The sequence below is a fragment of the Taeniopygia guttata genome, chromosome 26, assembly GCF_048771995.1.
Source record: "Taeniopygia guttata chromosome 26, bTaeGut7.mat, whole genome shotgun sequence".
In the NCBI taxonomy this organism is placed as follows: Eukaryota; Metazoa; Chordata; class Aves; order Passeriformes; family Estrildidae; genus Taeniopygia; species Taeniopygia guttata.
Window position 1 is genome coordinate 5,904,871 of NC_133051.1, and position 21,166 is coordinate 5,926,036.

General features: G+C 46.9%; 1 protein-coding gene across 4 annotated transcripts in view; it reads left to right on the plus strand.

The window, feature by feature from the left end:
- Positions 1 to 920: 920 nt before the first annotated feature.
- TSPAN2 (tetraspanin 2) overlaps positions 921 to 21,166 on the plus strand; it is a 47,851-nt gene continuing 27,605 nt past the window's right edge. The window contains exons 1-8 of one of the 4 annotated variants that reach the window (XM_072918940.1): positions 925 to 1,113; positions 3,687 to 3,789; positions 16,513 to 16,610; positions 17,051 to 17,125; positions 17,640 to 17,741; positions 18,945 to 19,019; positions 19,748 to 19,831; positions 19,951 to 20,278. In XM_072918940.1, coding sequence (XP_072775041.1) covers positions 1,045 to 1,113; positions 3,687 to 3,789; positions 16,513 to 16,610; positions 17,051 to 17,125; positions 17,640 to 17,741; positions 18,945 to 19,019; positions 19,748 to 19,831; positions 19,951 to 20,001 — 657 coding nt within the window. In that variant the 5' untranslated portion in view covers positions 925 to 1,044 and the 3' untranslated portion in view covers positions 20,002 to 20,278. Of the gene's footprint in view, positions 1,114 to 3,686; positions 3,790 to 16,512; positions 16,611 to 17,050; positions 17,126 to 17,639; positions 17,742 to 18,944; positions 19,020 to 19,747; positions 19,832 to 19,950; positions 20,279 to 21,166 lie in introns of those variants that run through there. The other 3 variants (XM_072918942.1, XM_072918941.1, XM_030291930.4) reach the window with 3 other exon arrangements.

The window sequence follows — 21,166 nt, forward strand, 5'->3', positions numbered from 1 at the left end:
CCATCTAACAGAGCATCACAGAAGCAAAAAAGGGAAATTGTGGGGGTTTACTCTGAGTTACAGGGTAGATTCAGTGTTTCTTTAAAAAAAAAACAGGCAACTCAACCAATAAAGTGTATTTCATTGCAATTCATTGCAAGTGGAATAAGATACTATTAATTAAATTGTCATTGGAATTCAAATAAACTGTTTGGGATTATTTTTCCAAAATATGGCCAGGCTTTAACGCAGCTGAAAATGAAGTGAGTGAAAAAGGAAACCACCTCCAACATCCTTTGGTATTATTGCGTCATTAGATGAGTGTAATTTGAAATAACAACACCAAACATCTTTTCCCACACATTTTTGCATGGTTTCCATACACACCTCAGGGAAAACTTATTCAAAACCTGAAAATAATCTGAGTAGGTATAACTCTACAGTTGTGACTAGAGCGCAAACTAGAATAAATAGGAAATAAGTGTTTTATTCGTTACATAAGGAGAGGAAATGTTTAACGTAGAAACCCCACTTTTCCAGAGACACAACTTAACCTCGTGGTCCCTTGTCTCAAAGCCCCACAGGCAACTTTGGGTTCAGAGTTACTGGAGACCTCGAAGGAGCAGCTGAAAAAAACCCATACGATTTTGACAGCAGAGTCAGCGTTTTGGGTCAAATTAGAGAACAAATTAATGATTGGAAAATGAAGGGGCTCTTAGCTATGGCTATGAACCAGGACAAGTTTAACGACATCACATTCTTGATCCTGCCTGTAATTTTGTGGGCAGCATCTGCAAGATCTGAGCGTCTTTCAGAGACACACGGGACGCCGAGAGGGATTCACGGAGCGCACGGGGCCAACGGGGTGCCCGCCCCGCCTGTGCCCCGCCCGGGCAGCTGCGGCCGCGGGAACCCCCGGGCACGGCGCCGGGCACAAAGTCCGCCCCGGGGCGGGCCCAGGTCGGCGGACCCGCCCGGGCCCCGCCCGGCCCCGCACCTGCCCCCGGGGCCGCCCCGCCGGAGTCGGGCCGAGCCGCCGCGGGAGCTGCTGCCGGAGCGCCCGCCATGGGCGTGGGCTATGGGGGGATGCGCTGCATCAAGATCCTGCTCTTCATCTTCAACCTGACCTTCTGGGTGAGCGCCGCGCCGGGCCGAGCGGGGCCGAGCGGGGCCGAGCGGGGCCGGGCGGGGCCGGGCGGGGCCGGGCACCTGCTGCGGCTGCGGGGGCCGAGGGTCGGGCGGGTGGCACGGGCGCGGCTCCCTCCGGGCAGCCCCGCGGGATCGCTGCCCGAGCTGAGGCTGCGGGAGCGCCCGGGCAGCGCTCCGGCTTCTGCTCGCTCCTAGCGAGATGCAGCGCTGCCTGGGAAAGCACCGGCTCCGTGTAGGATGACATTGCTGAGCAGAGACAGCTTGTGTCTAAACGGATCATTTAAAGTAGCGATCATTTCCCCGGCAACCACGCGGCTGCAGGAGGAGGCTGGGAGAGGTTCCCCCAGTACAGTGCAGTGAGCAGAACATTTCACAGCATCACAGTGCTTTATACTAATGTCATTTCAAATAGGGAGCCAACAGCTGCTACAAGATCATCCTAAGGCAAAGTCCTCGCATCACCCCAAGAGATTTAGGGAATGCTGTGTCCATTCTCCCCTCATTGCACCTTTTCAATAGTCTCACAGTTCCACACTGCTGAATTCACGCTTTCTCTTCTCTCACTTTCCCTCATGCTCTGTTCTCCCTTCAGCTTTCCAGAAAACAATCAGCAATGTTATCTTCTTAAATGTCTTTTTCTTTCCTTCTGATTCACTGGGGTCTTTTTAAAAGAAGCCACAAAGTCATGCTGTTCAGCCTCTCTGGACCAAGCAGTTTTGGGCTTTTGTCTCCTTTATGCTTGAAGCACAGTCAAACCAAAGGCTGTTTCCTCGTGGTGACAGCACTGCGTGCTCCGGGGACACAGTGCTGCTGTGCTCGAGCTGGAGGGGCAGTGTGATTGCTGCCCAGCTGCAGCTGCAAGGCAGCAGAAGGACAAAGCTGTGTGTTATTTGTTTCTCAAAAGTGACAAGTACTGTGTGTTGTTATCTGCCTTTTTGCTGAGATGGAATGAACCATCTCCTCAGCTGGCTGGGACATTAATCCCAAACTGCCAGGGGCACTCCACAGCCTGGAGAGACCCTGGCAGCCCAAGGCTGCCAATGGGGAGGTCCCCATGCTGTGACAGGGTGGCAGGGGACCCTCACCCTCTGCTCAGACACATCTGTGGGGAAAGCCAAGGTCTCAAGCTCTCCAGCTGTACAATTGCTGTCTCTCTTGGCTTGTGGAGCTCTGCCAGTGGATCAAGTGCCAAGGAATGCAGGACAGGTTAGGGGTACACTGTGCCAGGCTGGCACCCACGTGGGAAGCAGCTGGTGTTTGTGAGCCTTGTCCAGGTTGTGCAGGTGCCACAGGCTGAGGGTCTGGGCCTGGACAGCAGCAGGACACTGTGCCTGCTCCTGAGGGATGCTGGAGCTGCCTGCAGGACACACAGCTCTGCTCCTGAGGGATGCTGGAATTCTCTGTCAGCTCACACAGCTCTGCTCCTGAGGGATGCTGGAGCTGCCTGCAGGACACACAGCTCTGCTCCTGAGGGATGCTGGAATTCTCTGTCAGCTCACACAGCTCTGCTCCTGAGGGATGCTGGAGCTGCCTGCAGGACACACAGCTCTGCTCCTGAGGGATGCTGGAATTCTCTGTCAGCTCACACAGCTCTGCTCCTGAGGGATGCTGGAGCTGCCTGCAGGACACACAGCTCTGCTCCTGAGGGATGCTGGAATTCTCTGTCAGCTCACACAGCTCTGCTCCTGAGGGATGCTGGAGCTGCCTGCAGGATGCACAGCTCTGCTCCTGAGGGATGCTGGAATTCTCTGTCAGCTCACACAGCTCTGCTCCTGAGGGATGCTGGAGCTGCCTGCAGGATGCACAGCTCTGCTCCTGAGGGATGCTGGAGCTGCCTGCAGGATGCACAGCTCTGCTCCTGAGGGATGCTGGAGATGCCTGCAGGACACACAGCTCTGCTCCTGAGGGATGCTGGAGCTGCCTGCAGGATGCACAGCTCTGCTCCTGAGGGATGCTGGAGATGCCTGCAGGACACACAGCTCTGCTCCTGAGGGATGCTGGAGTTCTCTGCCAGGTTACACAGCACTGCTTGGCAGCCTGATGATCTGTCTGGCACATGGTGAGGCTGAGACCTCTGATTATAGATCTTTCCCCTCAAACAACATCCTGTGACACTCCTTTGTGACCTGGTCTTTTTCACATTAAAGAGATTTTTTTTTTCCTTGCACTTGACAGCTTCTATCACTGGTTTGTAATTTCTGTGATCCAAGATATCTACCCAGTAGCAATCCTTGCACCTCCTAGTTTTGGTGGGGGCCCTCTGCCCACTCCATTTCTCATGACAATTCAGGCCCAGTTTTGATAATTAAATGACTGACAAGCTTTGAAAGTCACTAGTAAGTTCAGAAGCACCACTACAGTGAAGAGCTGAAAGAAAGAAGTGCTATGCACTGTAATAGGAATTTGTTGTTATCAGACCGTGGCTAGTGCTGCATGAATCTTCTGGCAGGGCAATTCTGAGCTGTGGGATTTCAAGAAAGCACAAGGTGCCAAGACACCGCTGTGACGCTCTGCCGCCGTTTGTCACTGCAGCCCTGACTGCTCTGTTTGTGTTGCAGCTGGCAGGACTGGCTGTCATTGCCTTCGGGCTGTGGCTGCGGTTTGCTGGGCCCATGGCAGAGTTTGCTACAGACAAAAAGTCCCCGGAACTTTTCTTCATGGGTAAGTTACAGTGCTGGGAGGGCAGCAGCCTCAGGCCTTGGTTGCCTCCTGGGGCAGGTGACACACCGTGGTCAACAATTTCTGGGCTGACCTACACAAAACTGGACATTGTGGTGCTGTGTGCCATGTGTGTGATGGCTTTTGACCTTTCTCTGCTTCACCTCCAATTCCTTAGACCTAACTAATCTCTTCTCCTGGATTTGGTCCAGTCCCCACATATCCTAAGTGAATTGTGCTAATACTCTGAGAATAGAAGGTGAGACAGGTCAGAGACTTGTGGGGCTCACCAATATATCCCTCCAGAGTTTTCTGTGCAGCTACCAGCCAACAAAACAAGTGTCCTTTCAGAATGTTCCCAGAACCAGGACAGCAGCAAAATTCTGCTCAGCAGTTCTCCCTGTGGAGGCCTCAGTGGTACCAAGTGCCAAAGCAAATCCTTCCACAGCTGGAAAGTGATACTACCTGGTGTTCAGTCATCTCAGGAGCTGTTGGTCCAACCTGGGCAGGAATCAGCTAGTTCCTGTGCCCACAGAACTGGGATTAGTCACATCTAATTTTAGCATTTAAGATAACTTTTTTCTCCCTGGGATTTCCAGATGGGTTTTTGGGACTTGTGCTTCATATTTATAGATACCCTTAAATAGCAGCTGTCTGGGACTGCCAGCAACTGCAGCTCTCCGTCCCTGGCAACTGTAACATACCCTTACACCAGAAAAGCTGGATTTTTTTTCTGTTTAATACATCACCCCTAGAGATGGACCCAATAAAATCCCATTGGTACAAACATTTTTGCCATTTACAAATGCCAAGTGTGAGTGAATACCAGGTCCTGCCCTGGCCACTCTGACAGGGTGGAAGGACTGGGAGTTGACCAGAGGTGTCCTCCAGCAGTTACCTGTCACTCCAAGATTGTGCAGTTACCTTAAATACCCCAATGCTCTCAGTGGAGGCTTTGACTCAGATCCACCACGGCCCCAGGCCCAGGTTTGTTTAACATCAGCCAGGCTAGAGGCACAGAACTGGCTGTGCAGCCATGGGAATAGATGGGGAGAATGTTATTTCCAGCAGTGTTCCCCTGGGATTTTGTGAGGCTGAATAAAACCACTCAGATGAAAACATTGTTTGGGACCTGAGGGTTATTGTAAAACACGTTGCAGCACCTCCACTGACACAGAGAGCCAGGAAGTATAATTTACTTTTTCTCTTACATCTGAGCTGCTATGACAGCAGCATATTAGACCAACTTCATTTCCAGATCCAGTTGATACCTGCGGAATTCCCCGTGCTGTGGATTGGAATGCTTCCCTGCCTGATCCACTTATGTTTGTCCCAGGAGAGCAAACAAGACAAAAGGATGTTCTGGCTTTCAAAATCAAGTGCTGCTGGTTTGTTGGAAGGCAGAAAGTGCTACACTCTGTGCTGTGAATAAGCACTACAACTCCAGTACAGCCTGGAACACACAGTGTAAACAAGATATTCTTTGGTGCATGCATATTTGAATCTCCAAAAGATGTAGTCTGCTTCTGCCCTGAACAGAAATTACAAAAGTTGTTCTAAGTTGTCAATTTTGAGAAGTCCTGAGGAATGTTCTTGTAAAAGTTTCATCAGTCACCATGACATTCAGGTTTTGGGCTGCCACACGTATTTATAGAGCTGCCTGTTGAAATATGTAACTGTGAGAGGAAGTGCTGAGGAACAGGGCACAGAGATGTTCAGAATTCTTTTAAACTGGCACTTTGGACTGAATTATAAAGCAAAGGTTTTGTCCTTTTTTGTAATAGGCACCAACCAGAGAGCATTCCTGTGAAAGAAAACCAAAGAGTTTTTTCTGCTGCCCTCCCTCCCTCATTACAAGTCCTGCTAAATGCTGCTGTGACTTCTGAGCATCTGAAAGCACAGCTGAGGCTCTGCTAAGGCTGTCAACAGGCTGGGACCAAGGCCGTGGTGAAAGGACAGGGAGAAGTTCAGTTACAGCAGGGTTTGCAGCAGACAAAGCTGCATTTGAAGGTCATGCTGAAGAGCTTTCCCTCTTGAGGAGATTTCAGCTCGGAGTCCCCCTTGGCAGTTGTGTACTGGGCCTTTCTCAGAGTCTCTGGGACTGTTGTTTATTTGGCTCTGTGTGTTTGCTCTCTAACATGCCTTCTGGCTGGCAGCCAGGGTTTTGCATAGGAATTCTTAATATGGAACACTGTGCAGCACAGCAGGAGCAGCTGCCCTGAGGGCTGAGAGAGACAGCAGATCAGCAGTGTGACTTAAAATATCAGCATATAGCTATATATCCAAAAATAATTTCATTATCTCAGTTCCACTGATGGCTTTTGTGGCTCCTTGTGATAACCCAAGGCCCTGTGATCACATCAACTTTGTGTCAGTGCTTGGAACAACAGTGCAGGTGCATTTGGAGTTTGCTTTGTAGGCTGAAACACTCCAGAATCACCATCTTCTGAAAAACAGTTAATTTTCTTTCTTCTAAAGGGCAGCACATTCTGCTCTTTCTGTACCTGGACTGAGCTGCCAGCCGAATCTAACCAGCTTCTCTCTTCTGCTTCCTTGTGATTGTTTTTTTCCTGGATCTGAAATGTTGGGTTAGTGTAAAATAATTGATAATTCTATCCTTGCATTTTCCATTAGGCCAGAGTGAGTCTCCTTAAATAGCCCTGTTCTTTACCAGCAGTCCAGCTGTCTTTTCTGCCCCTGGAATAGTTCGGGCCATGACTTGGCAACCAGGCCTGTTCATCTTTTCCAGCCACTGAGATGTTTTTGTTGGTTGGAGAACAGCTTACAGGCAGCAGTGCTGTGGGCAAGCACATATGTGTTCCTCACTTTCTGTTGCTTGTGGTTTTGTGTTTGGTGATCCATATTCCCCACTGCAGTTTGCAGTGAAAAACCTACAACAGAAAAGGTTGGAATTGGAACACTTAGGCCCACGCAGCCTCCAACCATTTTACCAGACATATCTTACACTGGAGCAGGCTCCTAAAATTGGACATCCTCTCCCTGCAGCTCCCCAGATTTTGGAGTTCCCTCTACAGTGGGATATATATTTTTATGTTACTCCATCTCACAGTAGTTTTTGTGCCTGTGCTTCAAGTGATGAAGCAAAACTGTGGCTTCCCTGTTCAGCTGCAGTTCAGCTCTGGGAGAGTTCATAGTTCCCTCTCTTAGCTGCACTTGAGAGAGAAAAAAAATGTAAGAAAAAAGGATGATTTCAGCAAATGCCCATAGCTGGCAGATACCTCTTTATCTGAGTTCTCTGTGACACTGCACTGATCAAATGGAGGAAAGATCTGTGGAATTAAGGGAATTCCCTTGGATTTCTCATCCTTATGGAGACTCCTGTACCGAGATTGGGAGATTTTTTACTGGGCAGGAAGGCCTGCAACAGTCAGAAGGAAGTAAGATGCTTGTGGGAAGCCAGGTTTTGCAGACTTCATTGCTGACAGCATTGCTGTCTCACAATTAATTGGTCCCTAATTAATTCCTTGTAGTACTGCTGTTCTTAATGTTAAGTATAACTGAAGGACAGTAGTACAGACCAAGTGCTGCTGAGTGCAAGTAGAGCACTTGTGAAGCAAAATTGACATGGGGACTTCTTAAAGATCAGTTCCAGATCTCCATTCTTCCATCTCTGCTTTTGGTGGACAAAGGGCAACAAGCAGGACAAACTCTGTATTCCTCAGAAATGAAGTGCAGAGGGTCCCATCCCTGCCAGCACCAATAAAAGTCAAGTGTGTGTACTCAACAAACCCCCTCCGGAATGGTAACAAAACCTGATGAATGCAAACAAATCAATCTGGGTGGCTCTTTCTCAGCCCTGAAATGTTTCTTCTCCTGCACAGCCAGAACTCACAACCCTCCTATGCTCTGTTCTGTGCTCTTTCTTTCAGTCCCATGATCCAATCTGCAGTCCAGGCATTCATCAGGGCCAAGGCAGATGTGGACAAAAGTTTTAGGGTGATTGTGGCTTTTTCTTGGGGTCAGTGAGAGCAGGAGTGATGCTGCTGGCTTTGAAAGGTACGTGGATGGAGCGTGCCTTAGGATATGAAGTCATGTCTGGAGCTGAAGGATATTAGTAGTTTTTCTCCATAGCAGTGGATGCCCATACAAACAGGAGTTGGCTGGAGTTCCATCCATGTGAACTGCAGTTCTCTGCTCCTGTGCCTCTCTTTGTTCAAGTTCTATTCATGCCTTTTGGAGTCAAGCACTATACCCTTAGTCAACAGGATTTTCTCTGTGAAATCCACCACCTCTCAAACTCTACCAGCCTTTAAAATGAGCTATTGGCAAAGCAGCCTCTCTGTAGAGATGTGCAACCACAAGAAGAGCATTAAATGATCCTTCCATCATGTGTTGGAGAGGCTTTTAGTCTGTACTTAAGACCTAAGCAATGACATTTCTTTCTTCCTATCATCTTGTGTGCAGCTCTCTTTCTCTGCCGCTCAGGAAGAGTGGTTTAGAAAAGGCTGATAGTGGCCCTGAGTGGAAAACGGAAGCTGCTGCACTGGAAACTGGCTTTAAAAATATGACACCACCACTACCACCCGCTGAGAAAACCTTACTCAAAATGATAGTTGTTCTAAAGTCCTCAGTCTCTGTCGTGGATCACAGAACCTTACAGCAGTTCCTAAGAGTTAGTATTTCCCCTGGCAGAATAAAAGCAAGAATAAAGGCAATTCTGAGCAAAGGGGAGCTAATTTAGCCTAATGTGACAATCTCTCCATCTGCCTCAGGGTGATTGCTGTATATTTGTAAGATGCTGATGTTCAGGAGGCTTTTTTTTCTTTAATCACTTAAGCATGATAATGCACTTTATGCTTTTTTCCCATGAAATTGTCCTCCTGGGTGGCTTCTGCCACCCTCCTCTCCCTACTGTAGCTGTATAAAAGTCAGCCAGTCCCACCCCACAGCAGCAGCTGAACCCACAGTTACCCCATTTCCTTCTCCCTCGAGGCAGCTGGAAGCCACCCTGGTTCCTGCTCACTGGTGGCAATGCTGTGACTGCTGAGCCCTGCCAGCACCAAGTGCCCAGGGTGCCCCTTGGCCCCTTGGGGAGCACCCAGGCTCCAGGAGTCCCGGTTCTGGTCAGGCTGCCCAGCCCAGCCCAGAGCTCACCACAGCACTGAGAGCTCTCTGGAAAGAGCCACCCGCGGGAGGTGACTGGGGATAACCCTGCCGCTGGTCCTGCGGGAAGGAAAAGGGCATCAAGGTGCTTCCCATCCCCGGATGCCCCCAGGACGTGTCTGGTTACACTAATGTACAACCTCAGAGGGTGCTGAGGCCCTGGCACAGCTGTGGCTGCCCCTGGATCCCTGGAACTGTCCAAGGCCTGGCTCTTGGAGCAATCTGGGACAGTGGAAGGTGTCCCATGACAGGGGCTGGAATTACATCATCTTTAAAGCCCCTTCCAACCCAAACCATTCCATGATTCCATGATTCCTCCTACTGGAGCAGCACTCCACACTCCAGGGTTGCTCAGGCTCCTTTTTCACACAGAATCTCTTGAAGAGAGCTCTACATACTCGGAAGCAGTTTCTACATAACAACCAGTATAACACATTACAGCTCCTGTAAGGGGAATATCCTGTGCTGTGTTTCACTCTGACAGAGCTGTAAATATATTTGGACTGTCCACTTTGAAGCCATTGAGAGGAAAGTGTTTTGTCTGCTGTAAAAAAACCTAACCAGCAACCAAAAAGCCCTCAGACTCCTTTCTGGGGCTTGTCAGTTCAAAAACATCTTCAGGAGGGTTTGGATTGAGCCGGTTGATGCACACACAGGATTATCCAGAGTGTCCTAATCTAGAGAGGATTGCAGAGAATCACGAGAGGATTTCAGAATACCAAATGACTGAGAACTACAAAGGCAGAAGAAATACAGTATCAACAAAGTGATGCAAGTGGTAACAGATAATGTAAGTACAAACACCCACAGACTTTAGCTACAGCCACACATGAATATGATCTTAGACTCACTATCAATTGCTCCTGACAACAAAGTGCTTTGCTTACTGCAGTCAAACAGGCATATAAATTTCAGGAAATAGGAAGAAAGGAATTGGGAATCCAGCTAAAAAATCTTAATGTCATTGTGTACCTTTCCAGTGCACTCAATGTCCTGAATGCTCTGTGGTTCTAGCAAAAAGGATGCAACAAAACTAGAAAAAGTACCAAGACATTTGACCATGTGCTTCTGACCACGGTGTGCACTCTGAACAGCTCCCATGTGAGGAAGTTTTCCCACACTATTCACATCATTAAATGTGAATCCATTGCCAGGGGGGGTCTATGAAGTTCAGCCAGGGTAGGACAGATCCAGCTGGCACAGGTGTGCTGGTGACACCTGAGTTCAGAGCACTCTGTGGGGGTGGCAGGCACTGACAGAACCTTTGGGAACAGCTTTGGGAACACACTGCCTCCAGTGAATCTGGACCATAATTATTTATGATTCTGGGATGCACGTGAGCAATATATGTAGCAAGGGCTGGTGTTCTGTGGGAAAGGGAGGAACTGTACTGGGAGGTTACATTACAGTGAGGCTGCTTTTAAATTGAAATTCAGGATTAGTGCATCAGCAGTAGCCTCCAAACTGGCTGGTGCCTGTAATGCTTTTGTGGTTCCAGGAAGATTAACCACGAAATCTCTGCTGAATTCACACCAGACAATCAGATATATCCATTATACTCAAACTGAGGGTATGTTCCACTTTTCCAGAAATTAATGTCACTTTAGAGGCCTCTGCAGCTTTTCTCCAGTTCTGTAAATGTATTTTATAAATAAATATACAATGGAAATTTCTAGTAACAAGCCTGTTTCAGGAGCTGAGTTTGGTGCCACACACACAACTGTCCTTGTCTGGACACTTTTTTTTTTCCAACTCCTACGTGTGTTTGTCATATTTTCCAGGAGTGTGTTCCTTGGTGCTCTCCTAAGGGCTGGAGAGCCTCAGTCCTTCCGTGGAGGATGACATCTGCCTCCTGGGCTGCAAGGAACACACAACCCCAGGAAAATCCCTTCAAGCCCTGTCTGGGCTCTGCCATTGCTGCTGCTGGGTCCTTCACCCACAGAACAGAGCTGCTTGTTCTCTCTGTGGAGTAGGAACAGTTGGGGGTTTGTTCAGTGTTATTTACTCAGCCCAAAAGAGAGGAAAAAAAAAGGAGAATTATTTCAAATGGAAAGTGCCCATAGCAGCCAGGTAAACAAGAAACCCATGTGAAATAAAGCCAGACAGAGACAGGGTGTGTTTGTCTGCTCCTGCTCCTTGGCAGGGACTTGTGTCTCAAACCTTCAGTAAGACTTGGGGAAAAACAAACAAACAAACAAACAAAAGTAGCTGTGGGAGAGGGTTCTCTTCCAGATCTGAAATTACACCTCTTCCAGCCCAGGCTGATCCTTCTCTCACCCTTGATATACATAAAAATATATTGCAGCTAGTAGCTATAAAATTCCATCCTTCTATCTGGTCTAAAGAGATGGAATTCTGTAGCATTGCTAATCACAGAGAGTTTGTACAGTCAGAAATAACACACAGAATCCCTTGATCCTTTTCAAGGTGTTTTTTCAGACTTGCAGATCTCCTGTCTCCAAGTGCAGCCCAAGAAGGGATGTGTCCTTATCTCAGAGGAGACAGTATCTTAGGGAACAGAGGCTGATCCAGAGATCTGCTGAGTTCTGGATTTGCCATTCTTTGCTACTGGGAGCCACAGGATGCTCTGAGACTGCCAGATAACATTTTAATTCCCTTTGTAATTGCAAAGCAGAGTCTGCTAGAAAATGGGAATCCCTCCGATTGGAATTTTCACAGGCAATGCCCCCATTTGACATTTTCCTTTCAGGAAAGAATAATTTTCCCCATGGGATGAATCAAAAAATCAAATATACAGAAAAGCTGCTGCTTTATGGCTTTCCAAATTTGTCTTTGCAAAGTAAAACAATGGCAGACGAAGGGGATTCCTCTCTTACACTCACTACATTACAGCCAGAAGGGAAATCAATTTGTTATCAGTTGTTCTCTCACTTGACTCACTGCTAAAAGGAGAAGTCTTCATTTCTCTTCACATCTAAAAAAAAAATGGGTGGGGAGGAGGGGGGTCAGCACAGCAAAACAAACCACACCCCAAAACCTCAATATTTCCTCACAAAAAAAAAAAAAAAAAAAAAAAAGAGAGAGTAGGCTCTGTTCAAAAATCCCCAATCCTGTGACACGTCGTTTTTCATCCTCTTGTGGTTAAAAAGAAGCCCCTATTTGCTCCAGAACCCCCTCAGTAATTAGTGCACTGACTGTGCCTGCCTAAATCAATCAATTTTCTGTCAGATTTGCACATGGATTTTTAATCTTTGGAATGTGCCTTTTCATCCCTTTGGATTCAGGGGCTGAGAGTGACCTGTTTGTGGGTCCTAAATGCAGGTGGAATAAATATTCTAAGTGTGGGCAATGACCGATGGCAGAGCTCTGTCTCTGGGGCCAGTCTGGCCCTCCTCGATGCCACAGCAGTGTTCCTGCTCTCTGCATTCCCTGCTCTCAGTTTAGGTGCCAACCCTCTCTCCTCTTCGTGAGCACACACAGACCAAAGAGCAGAATTGCAGGAAATGAACAGAGGCAACAAGAGGTGAGAGGCAAAAATTCACAAAGGCCACAAACCTTTGCTTCCTTTACACCTTGTACTTTTTTCCTTCTGTTGCACAAAAAGCTGCAGCTGGACAGTCTTCTCATCATTTTCCACTCACCAAAACAAGCTCTCTACCCTTCTACCCTGACTGGACTCACACAAATCGCCATGTTGAGCTTTGTGGTGAATTTTCTGTGTCAGTTTGTAGCTCTCAAACCTGTTCCATTTTGTGGCTATAAACTGATTTTTTTTTTTTTTTTTTTTTTTTTTTTTTTTTTTTTTTTTTTTGCGCCCTGCTTTGCTGTAGGAGGCCATGCCAAGGCTTTGTACTTTACAATGGAAGTGCTGATGAATGGAAGCTAATTAAGGCTTTCCATCCTGCTTTTTAGGAAGGAATGGGTTTTAGTGAAGCTGAGGTACTTCTGACACTGAATACTATTGCAAGGAAAGGTGTGATATTAACCACCAAATGTCTGGATTTGCACTGCTGGCCTGACAGCTCTCAGTGCTTGATGGCTTTAGGTAAGGCAGGGATTCCAAGGGCTGTGTGCCAGACATTGCCACTCTTTGCCTTTTTTTCTCTCTGGAGAGTCTCACTTTAAATTTAGGTCTTTTCTTATCAAGAACTTGAGATTAACATGCCTGTGTTGCTGTGTACAGCCCACTAGGAAAAGAAATACCAGATCCTTCTTACATACTTACACCACCCAAGATATTTCTGCATCTACAGCTTTGATATTGTTACAAACTGGTTTAAACACAGAAGAGCAAAGAAAATTAAGTCTGTGAATAAAACGGATCAAACCCAGAAATGTTCCAAATGTGATGCAAATGTTCCAAATCTACTAAGGAACATTATTAAAACAAATGAGGTTAGATGTTGGTGCCAAAAAATTGATATATCTTATTTAATAGTAAAAGAGGCAAAGAGAAAGAGAAAATAAATAAATAGAAAACGAAAAGGCGTGGCCAGGGAGAGAGTGACAGGGGTTAGGTGGGAGCATAGCACCCACCCGAGGGTCCCAACGATGTCTGCCCTCCACCTGCTGCTCTGAGTGGTGAGCGTCCTCTGCCGCTGCAGAGTCTGGAGTTCGTGGATTAATAAACGTTTCGGGCGGGTGGGAACGCCCCGTGCCTCCTGAGGGGGGCCGCGTTTGCCACTGTCCCTCGCAAAGCTCCGGATCTGTCGCATCATGTGCAGGGTCTGGGGACCCTCTGGGCGGGCCATACTCTGCTCTCGGCCGGGGATGCGGCTCTCCCCGGGCCGGGGCGCACAGCTGGGCTCCTCACGGCCGCTCACTGCCTCTGAGCAGAGGGGCTTTTGCCCCGCACACCAAAACCTCTCCTCCTCCGGCCCTTTGGTGCGAGGCTCTGTGCGAGCGCGCCTGGCCGCTGACAGCCCCGCGGCTGCGATCCCCACCGCGCGGCAAGTGGTAGTCCCAGGCTGAGAAAGGACAAAGTGGGACGAACTCTCCTGAGCTGGATCCCTCTGTGAATGCATCCCCCGAGCTGAGCTGAGCCACTCTGTCTTATCTCCAGTAGTGAGCAGGGCCTTGGTCAGGATGTGGTGCTCTTCTCTGCAGCTTTTGTAATACAGTTTTGCTACAATAGGCAAAAGTCCTTCCTGAAGATCTTTAAGCCATAAGTTATAACATTTCCATCTCTGACAGACATCCTTCCTGGAAGTTATCTTCCACTGAGCATCCCTGGATGTGGGTGCTGGGAAACCTTTCAATGCAAGCTGAGAAGTAACTTGGTCCCTTTGAATTTTTTTCAAGCTACTCTTCATGTGTCTCATGGAATATTCAGAATTGGAAGGGATCCACAAGGATCATCAAGGCCAAGTCCTGGCCTCAGGACAACCCCAAAATCACAAGTTTCATTCCTGTGTGAAAGATTACATATGTGTGTATATATAGTAGAAAAGTAAAAATAGAATTATTTTAATGGAAATTTTAAGTGTCAACAATATTTTTGATCTAGAAATAGCTGGGTATCAGCAAGTGGTAGTCCCAGGCTGAGAAAGACAAAGTGGGAGGAACTCTCCTGAGCAGAAGATGGAAGAAGGCAGATTTTAACTCCTGGCTGGCTTGCTCAGCTTTGTTTAGTGAGTGGTGTGAGTTCTTCCTGTAACACGCCTTAAAAGGGAAGTTCTCACTGAGGTAGTGGTTTAGCTCTGAGTCATGCCAGTGAAATGCTCAGGCTGTTTCTCTGACAAATGCAAATCCAAACTCCTGAAAATGGTTTCACCCCCAGACTCACTGAGCTTTGTCTTTCCTAGCTGCAAATAACGGGAAGACTCCTTTCCTGTCTCCTTACTCAAATTTATCTTTGCTAAATGGCCTGATAAGTAAAGGGACAGGAGTAGGGAGTGACACACTGAGTAGTCCAGGAAACATCTTTGTGATTACACTGTGTTTGTTACCATGGCGATCCCAGGAAATGGCAGTGTTGGTGTTTGGCTGGTGAGCACCAGGTTCTACACCTGAGCGAGGGTTTTCTGTCTTTTCCAATTCATCTTCCACCAGGGCTGGCTGACCTTTATCCGCTAAGCCATAAATATATTTGTATAGCAGTAAAAACCAGTGCTGTGAATATGTACAAGTACCAGCCTGAAGAATGCTCAGTCCCAGGAAGTCACAGATGGCTGAGTATTAAAACTCCAGAAAACATGGAATAAGAACTGCCAAGAGACAGCAAACAGCATCCCCCCCAGTACCGTGTATATTACAATCAGTAGGGCAAAGCCATATTACTTGTTTTATTGCTATTTATCAGAATATATCTCTCAGCAGGAGCTGGGGCAGAAGGAGGGAGAAGGATCACAATAACTGGGATAGACACAGAGACTGCAGGGTGATGTGGCAGTGAATGGGCAGCAGGCAGGAGTTTGCCTTCCCTGAGCCAGCTGCACCAGTGAGGCAGAGCAGCTGGATGGAAGTGCTGCACTCAAACATCTACTGGTTTTACATTTTCCTAGCAATTGCAAACTGTCATCTGTAGGATCTTCTAGTCCAGGTTACACAAGGCCTGCTAACAGAAAATGCCAGCAGCTCTGCTCACCCTGGGTCAGATTTTATAATGATGTTTGCACTGGTAACTGAGCACACTAAAGGCTCTCACTGGAAGCTTGGGTAGTCCAGGCTGGGAGCCAGGCTCACTGTGCCCTCTAGTGCACTCTGCCTGCAGCTCCACTGTCCCTCACCAGAAGGAAACGAAGAGAAGATGAAACTCTTTTCCCCAGCAGATTTCTTCACATCCTGCACAGGGCAAAGACTAGAATTACACCAACACGGTACCAGAGCCAAGGCACAGCCCCGTGGTTGTGATCTGGTGGGAACTGACCCCCACAGGAACCCGAGTGTTTCCAAGCAAAGATCAAAAAATGTACATCCACAAGTGAGGAAAGAAAAGCTCTGTACTCTGATTTCCTTTTGTTCTAGATAAAGCCCATACAAAAAAATAAAACCAAAACCCTGTTGAATAAGAGTATTTCTCAGTGTCAGGTTACAGCTAGGGTCCTAGATCTGTATGGGGCTATGCTGCCATCTCCCATGTTCCTTTCAGTTCCCCCACTGCAGAACAGTACAGCACATTTCCAGCCCCAGGTTTCCCAGAAATAAGCCCTCTAGCCAAGCTGGGTTTGTTTTTTTTGGTTTTTTTTTTTTTTTCTTACATTGCTTATGGCAGAGGTTAAAGGGGTTCTGGATGGTATGGGGCTTGTTCTTTCTGCACTGAGCTGTCCCTGGGACACCAAACTAGGAAGGTGGAAGTCAGATTCTTATCACAGAATATTCTCAGTTGGAAGGGATGAACCAACAAGGATCATCAGGTCCAATTCCTAATGAATGGTCCAGCCAAGAATCAAACCTGCAAAGCTGGTGTTTTTAGCACCATGTTCTAACCAACTGAGCTAATCTCAAATTGTCTTATTTAATTTTCCAAGAATTCTGAAGAAAGTATTGCTCTCTTCCTGTGGTCAGAGAACCTTTTCTGTGTAACCAGTTTTGTGAGCGCCAGAGACCTTGTTTAGAGCTGTAAATGGGTGGGGCTGATGAATAGGTAGCAGATTTTGGGAAGAGAAACCTGAAATTGTTGCCTGGCTCTGATTTCCACAGGACTCTATGTACTGGTGGGAGCAGGGGCCATCATGTCAGCAGTTGGATTTTTCGGGTGCTGTGGAGCAGCACGGGAGTCCCAGTGCTTAATTGGAACAGTGAGTAAAATGTTTCCTGGCCTGGGCTGTGCAGGGAAACCATCCAAAGCATTCAGTGCTTGGTGTCATTAATGGAAAGATCTTTACAGTCCAACACCTGGAAGGTCTTATTTATTTTATTGGCTCATCCAGCTTCTCTGGACTCAGCAGCCACCATGCTACTGCAGAGCTGGCATACGTGCAGAGATGCCCTTGCTTGTCCCTTGTGATGTATTCCCTGGAATTACTCTCTGATTTTCCTGAAGCTCCCTCTGAGCCACATCTTTGCCATTTCCCCTTTGTTTGAATGTGACAAGGAATCAGCTTTGGCAGCCCTGTGCAGAGCCTCCTTAGGAACTTTGGTTCAGGGTGGGCTGTTGAGGCCTGGGGAGGACGAGGGGCTAGCTGGCAGCCCCCAGGAACAAGCTACACTCATGTGAGATTCTCTCCTTCCTCTGCAGTTCTTTGCTTGCCTGTTGGTGATATTTGCAGGTGAGGTCACTGCTGGAGTATTTGCCTTCATAGGCAAGAAAGTGGTAAGTAGCAAACAGCCTCTGATGTAATAATGGATTAGTTAGGGACTCCAGTGCCCTTTTACCTGGGTCTTCCGTAGGAAAACTTTCCAGGAGACTTTTCCCTGCAAGACTCTCTGACATTCTTATCTGGAGACATTGACAGCTTGTGTTATCACAAGTCTGGAATAGGATGAAGTTTTTGCCTCCTCTGTTCAAGAAAAAGTGGGGGTGTGGGGGTTCAGCCTTGAAGGAAACATCAAAGGGAGTTGTATGAAAAGATGGTATTGCCTGGGAGAAGGGCAAACAAATTTCGGCACTGAATTTCCACAACTCAGGAGTGTTTAACCAAAGCACAGAATAGACCCTATGAACACTCTGACCCTCTGAATGGCCACAAACTTTCCTGGCTTTTGAGTCACCATACCTGTTTACCAGGCTTTACTTTTTGCCCTGGAAGTTGAGGACACAAGATGAAAAGTCTTGGACCGGGGGTAAGACTGATTTGCAACTCACTTAGAAAGTTTGATTTCTGCAGGCAATACAGGAAGCCCAGAAAATCTATGAAGATGCTTATGAGGACTACATGAAAAACCCAGTGGGGAAGGTCAACAGTACCATCTATCGCTACCACATGGCTGTGAGTACTCCTCCACCTTACCACCTCCCTCCACTTCTCCACTGTCACACTGCCCATTAGAATCCAGAATTCCTCCCTCTGAGGTATGGCAAAATAGAACTGAATGTACTGGAAATCCAGTCAGAGGCTCACAACCCTGAGAGTTTCCTGAGGGCTCTGCCAGAATTCTAGTTTTTGGATCTCTACATTTGAAAGTGCAGTTAGCCAGGCTTTGAAATTTCTGATGCTTCTGGTCTTTGTGTGCAGAAGAAATTACTGTTATGGCCCTCCTGGATATTGATATCCATAAAAAAATACTTGCAAATGCAGAGAAGGAGAAATGTCTGCATCCCTCTGCATCTGTCAGAGAAAACGTGACCTGTGTCCCAGGACCTACAGTGTGGCTGAACCAAGTCGGTGAAAGACCAAAAGCACATGTGTGACATAGTTCAGGCCACCCAAAAAGTGAATGTCTGAATCAGACTTAAAACCTGTGACTTCTTTAATCCTGTTTGTGTCCATCCTGGATCTACACTGCCTCCCATGGAGATCGAGCCCAAGCTTTGTTGCTCCTTACAGCAATTCCCACGTTCTTTAGAACAAACATTTCACAACCTCAGACCCTTTTGTCCTTCTCCCATAGCTCTTATTTCTGACCCAAAGAGGAATTCCAAGCATTTTGTGGGAGATAGGCAAACAGGAAAAACAAACCCTCTGAAACTGATTTATTACTGTCTCCAAAGCCAGCACGATGTTGTGTCAGAAATAAAATTCCAGCATTCTCTGCTGTAGTTTTTGTGCATTGCCCATAATTCTGTATAAGATATTTGAACTTTCTGCATTCTCCCTTTAACAACTCCTGTTTTCTTGTAAGCCAGGGATCTGCTTTTCCCAAATCCACTTGTTTGCTTTGTTATGAATACTGTAATAAAAGTCCCTTCTGGAAATTGTTGTTAATACAAACGTGGCTGGCCTCAGACAATGGAAACTAATTTTTGAGAATTTCATCCCACACAGTTAGAACTCTACCAGAAGCAGCAGTTTAAATATAAAGAATTAGGTTATTAATTTATCTGTACAGATTCTTTTTTTTTTTTAGTTAGTTATTGTCTCACTTTCAGTATGAAAGTATGTCCCTAAACCAGGACAAAATAATAACTGACTTTCAGTATGAAACAGCCTGTGGTTTCCCCCTCTTTGATCCTCCATCTCTCTCTCATTCAGCTCCAGTGCTGTGGTAAAGGTAATGTGGAACAGCAAACAGGATTACCCTGTCCAGAGAACATCCAGCTGCCAAAGGCAAGTGTCCTCCGTCCTGCTTGTTCTAATCACTTCTTTGTGTCAGTTTTTTAGTAAAATTGGAGACATTCTCTAAGTAAAAGAAAGGAAGAAGTTCTTTTTACTTTTCAAATTTCAGCATGAAATTCCTTATGGAATGGAGGAGAGTGGAGGCAGAATTAAGCTGGAGGTCATATTGCCCTCAGTGATGACACCTGTTTGTGGCATTCCACGGTAGCTGAGACAATATTGCACCATCTGAAAGGAAAAGGGAGGAGGGAACAGAATAGGACCCTAAATTCCCCATGGATGGTGGATTTTGGCAAGTGCCCACCTTTGTCATGCATGGAGCCTCCTGATTAGAAACTTCATTGGTGTTAGGAAAGATATTTCTGTAATTTCTGTCTTCTCTGGAATCTGCTTGAGTTCAATGTCAAAATGAAGCACCAAACCTCCTGATTTAGCATGGCCTGTTATATAAAGGAGTTTAAATTTAGGGAGAAAACTGAGTGTTAGAAAATTACTTGTATGTGTCAGTCTCTACAGCAAAGAGGTACAGATGCCTCCCCAGAAATGGGAAGATGCTGGGAAAATTATCCAGCAGAACCCAAGGTTTACATGCAAGAATTAGAATGGTGACTGCACTAATATTTTTGTGTTTATCCATTGCTCAGTGAGAATAGCTGATAGAATTGATTGAAATACAGATTTCCAGGCATAAAAAAATATTTTAATTTCGTTTTTGACAGAACTGCCTGGTTGAAATTCAGAATGTAATTGATACTCAGCTGCGCTTAGTTGGAATTGTTGGAATTGCAATTGCTAGCATCACAGTGAGTAAATTCATGTTCTCCAATCTCTCCTTGAGCCCAGTACCCTGTCCCTTACTCAAAGCTTTGTGGAAGGTATGTTGCAGCAACTGGTAAAATTCCTCAATTCTTCTTGCTTCCAGTGTGTCTTCTCTCTGGGAATTGCCCCCATCAGTGCAAGCAGAGCTGTGTGACTCTGTTTTTCAAGTTCATTTTGTGTCCTTAGACAGGGTCCAAAGTAATGGTAATCTTTTGTTCTAGGCGTAGGAGAGCAGAGCACACATGAACCAAACTGAAAAGTAAAAGGCTGTAGCAGCATTTAATGTATTGCAAAACAGCTGCAGTCTGATGCTTTCAGTCCTTTAGGATACATTCCTTAGTTTGCATGAGGAATAGAGAGTGCCCACTAGAGCTGTGACCAATAGATGTCACCCTGTCCCAAGGACACAGCAGGACTGGCAGGCTGAGGCTCACCAGGCTTTAGCACAAAGCTTTTTCCTGCACGTCTGTGCCTGACTTCTTTCAGACTCAGCCACCAGCAGCATGAGGAGCCACAATATTAGTAAAGAACCACTCCCCTAGCTGCTGGGAAGAGCAGGACGTTCACAGATGTATGTGGACACTGAAAAGCAGCTGAAGGGTTTCTGCAGGTAACAGAAACCATGGTGTGCAAATTAAACATTCCGGGGGTTTGTATGAACCATGAAGGGACTCAAAAATACAGCGAGGGTGGGACAGGGATCAATAACATCAAGGACACACCAGAACTGGGATCACCTCTCCTTGGATCCCCGCCTCAGACACTGTGAAGGTACTGAAGTGACCACAACCTCTTCAGCAGCAGAAATGCACCTGCACCTTTTCCTGTGCTTGTTTCTGCCCCTTGCTGGGCTGCGAGAGCTCAGCTCTGCTCATCCTTAGGGACACGTGTGGGGAGGGGACATGAACCCAGTGCTTAAACTGTCCATCTCCCACCCTTAGCAGTGCAGCCTCGGGAGGCAGCTGCTTTGGAGAACTGACCTGTGGCAAGAAAGGAGAGCCTCTGGCAACACCCACTGTTCCCTGCTTTTATCATTCCCTCTAGTGAACCAGTTCCCTGACACGAGTCGGGGTTTAGATTTACTGTAGAGTCTTGCCCTGGAACACAGGAACTATTCAGAGCTCTGCACCAGCTCTGGGGGCTCTGCAGTCACCCTCTGCTCTTACTCAAATGTCTGTCATATTCCACGTAGCTTTCTGAAACTCGGAACACTCCTGTGCAATGCCAGCATACCACAAATAGTCACAGTTATTATGTGACTTAAACTGATGTAGTAACATGAATATTTGGGGCAGTTGTGCTTGGCTGAACATTTAGAA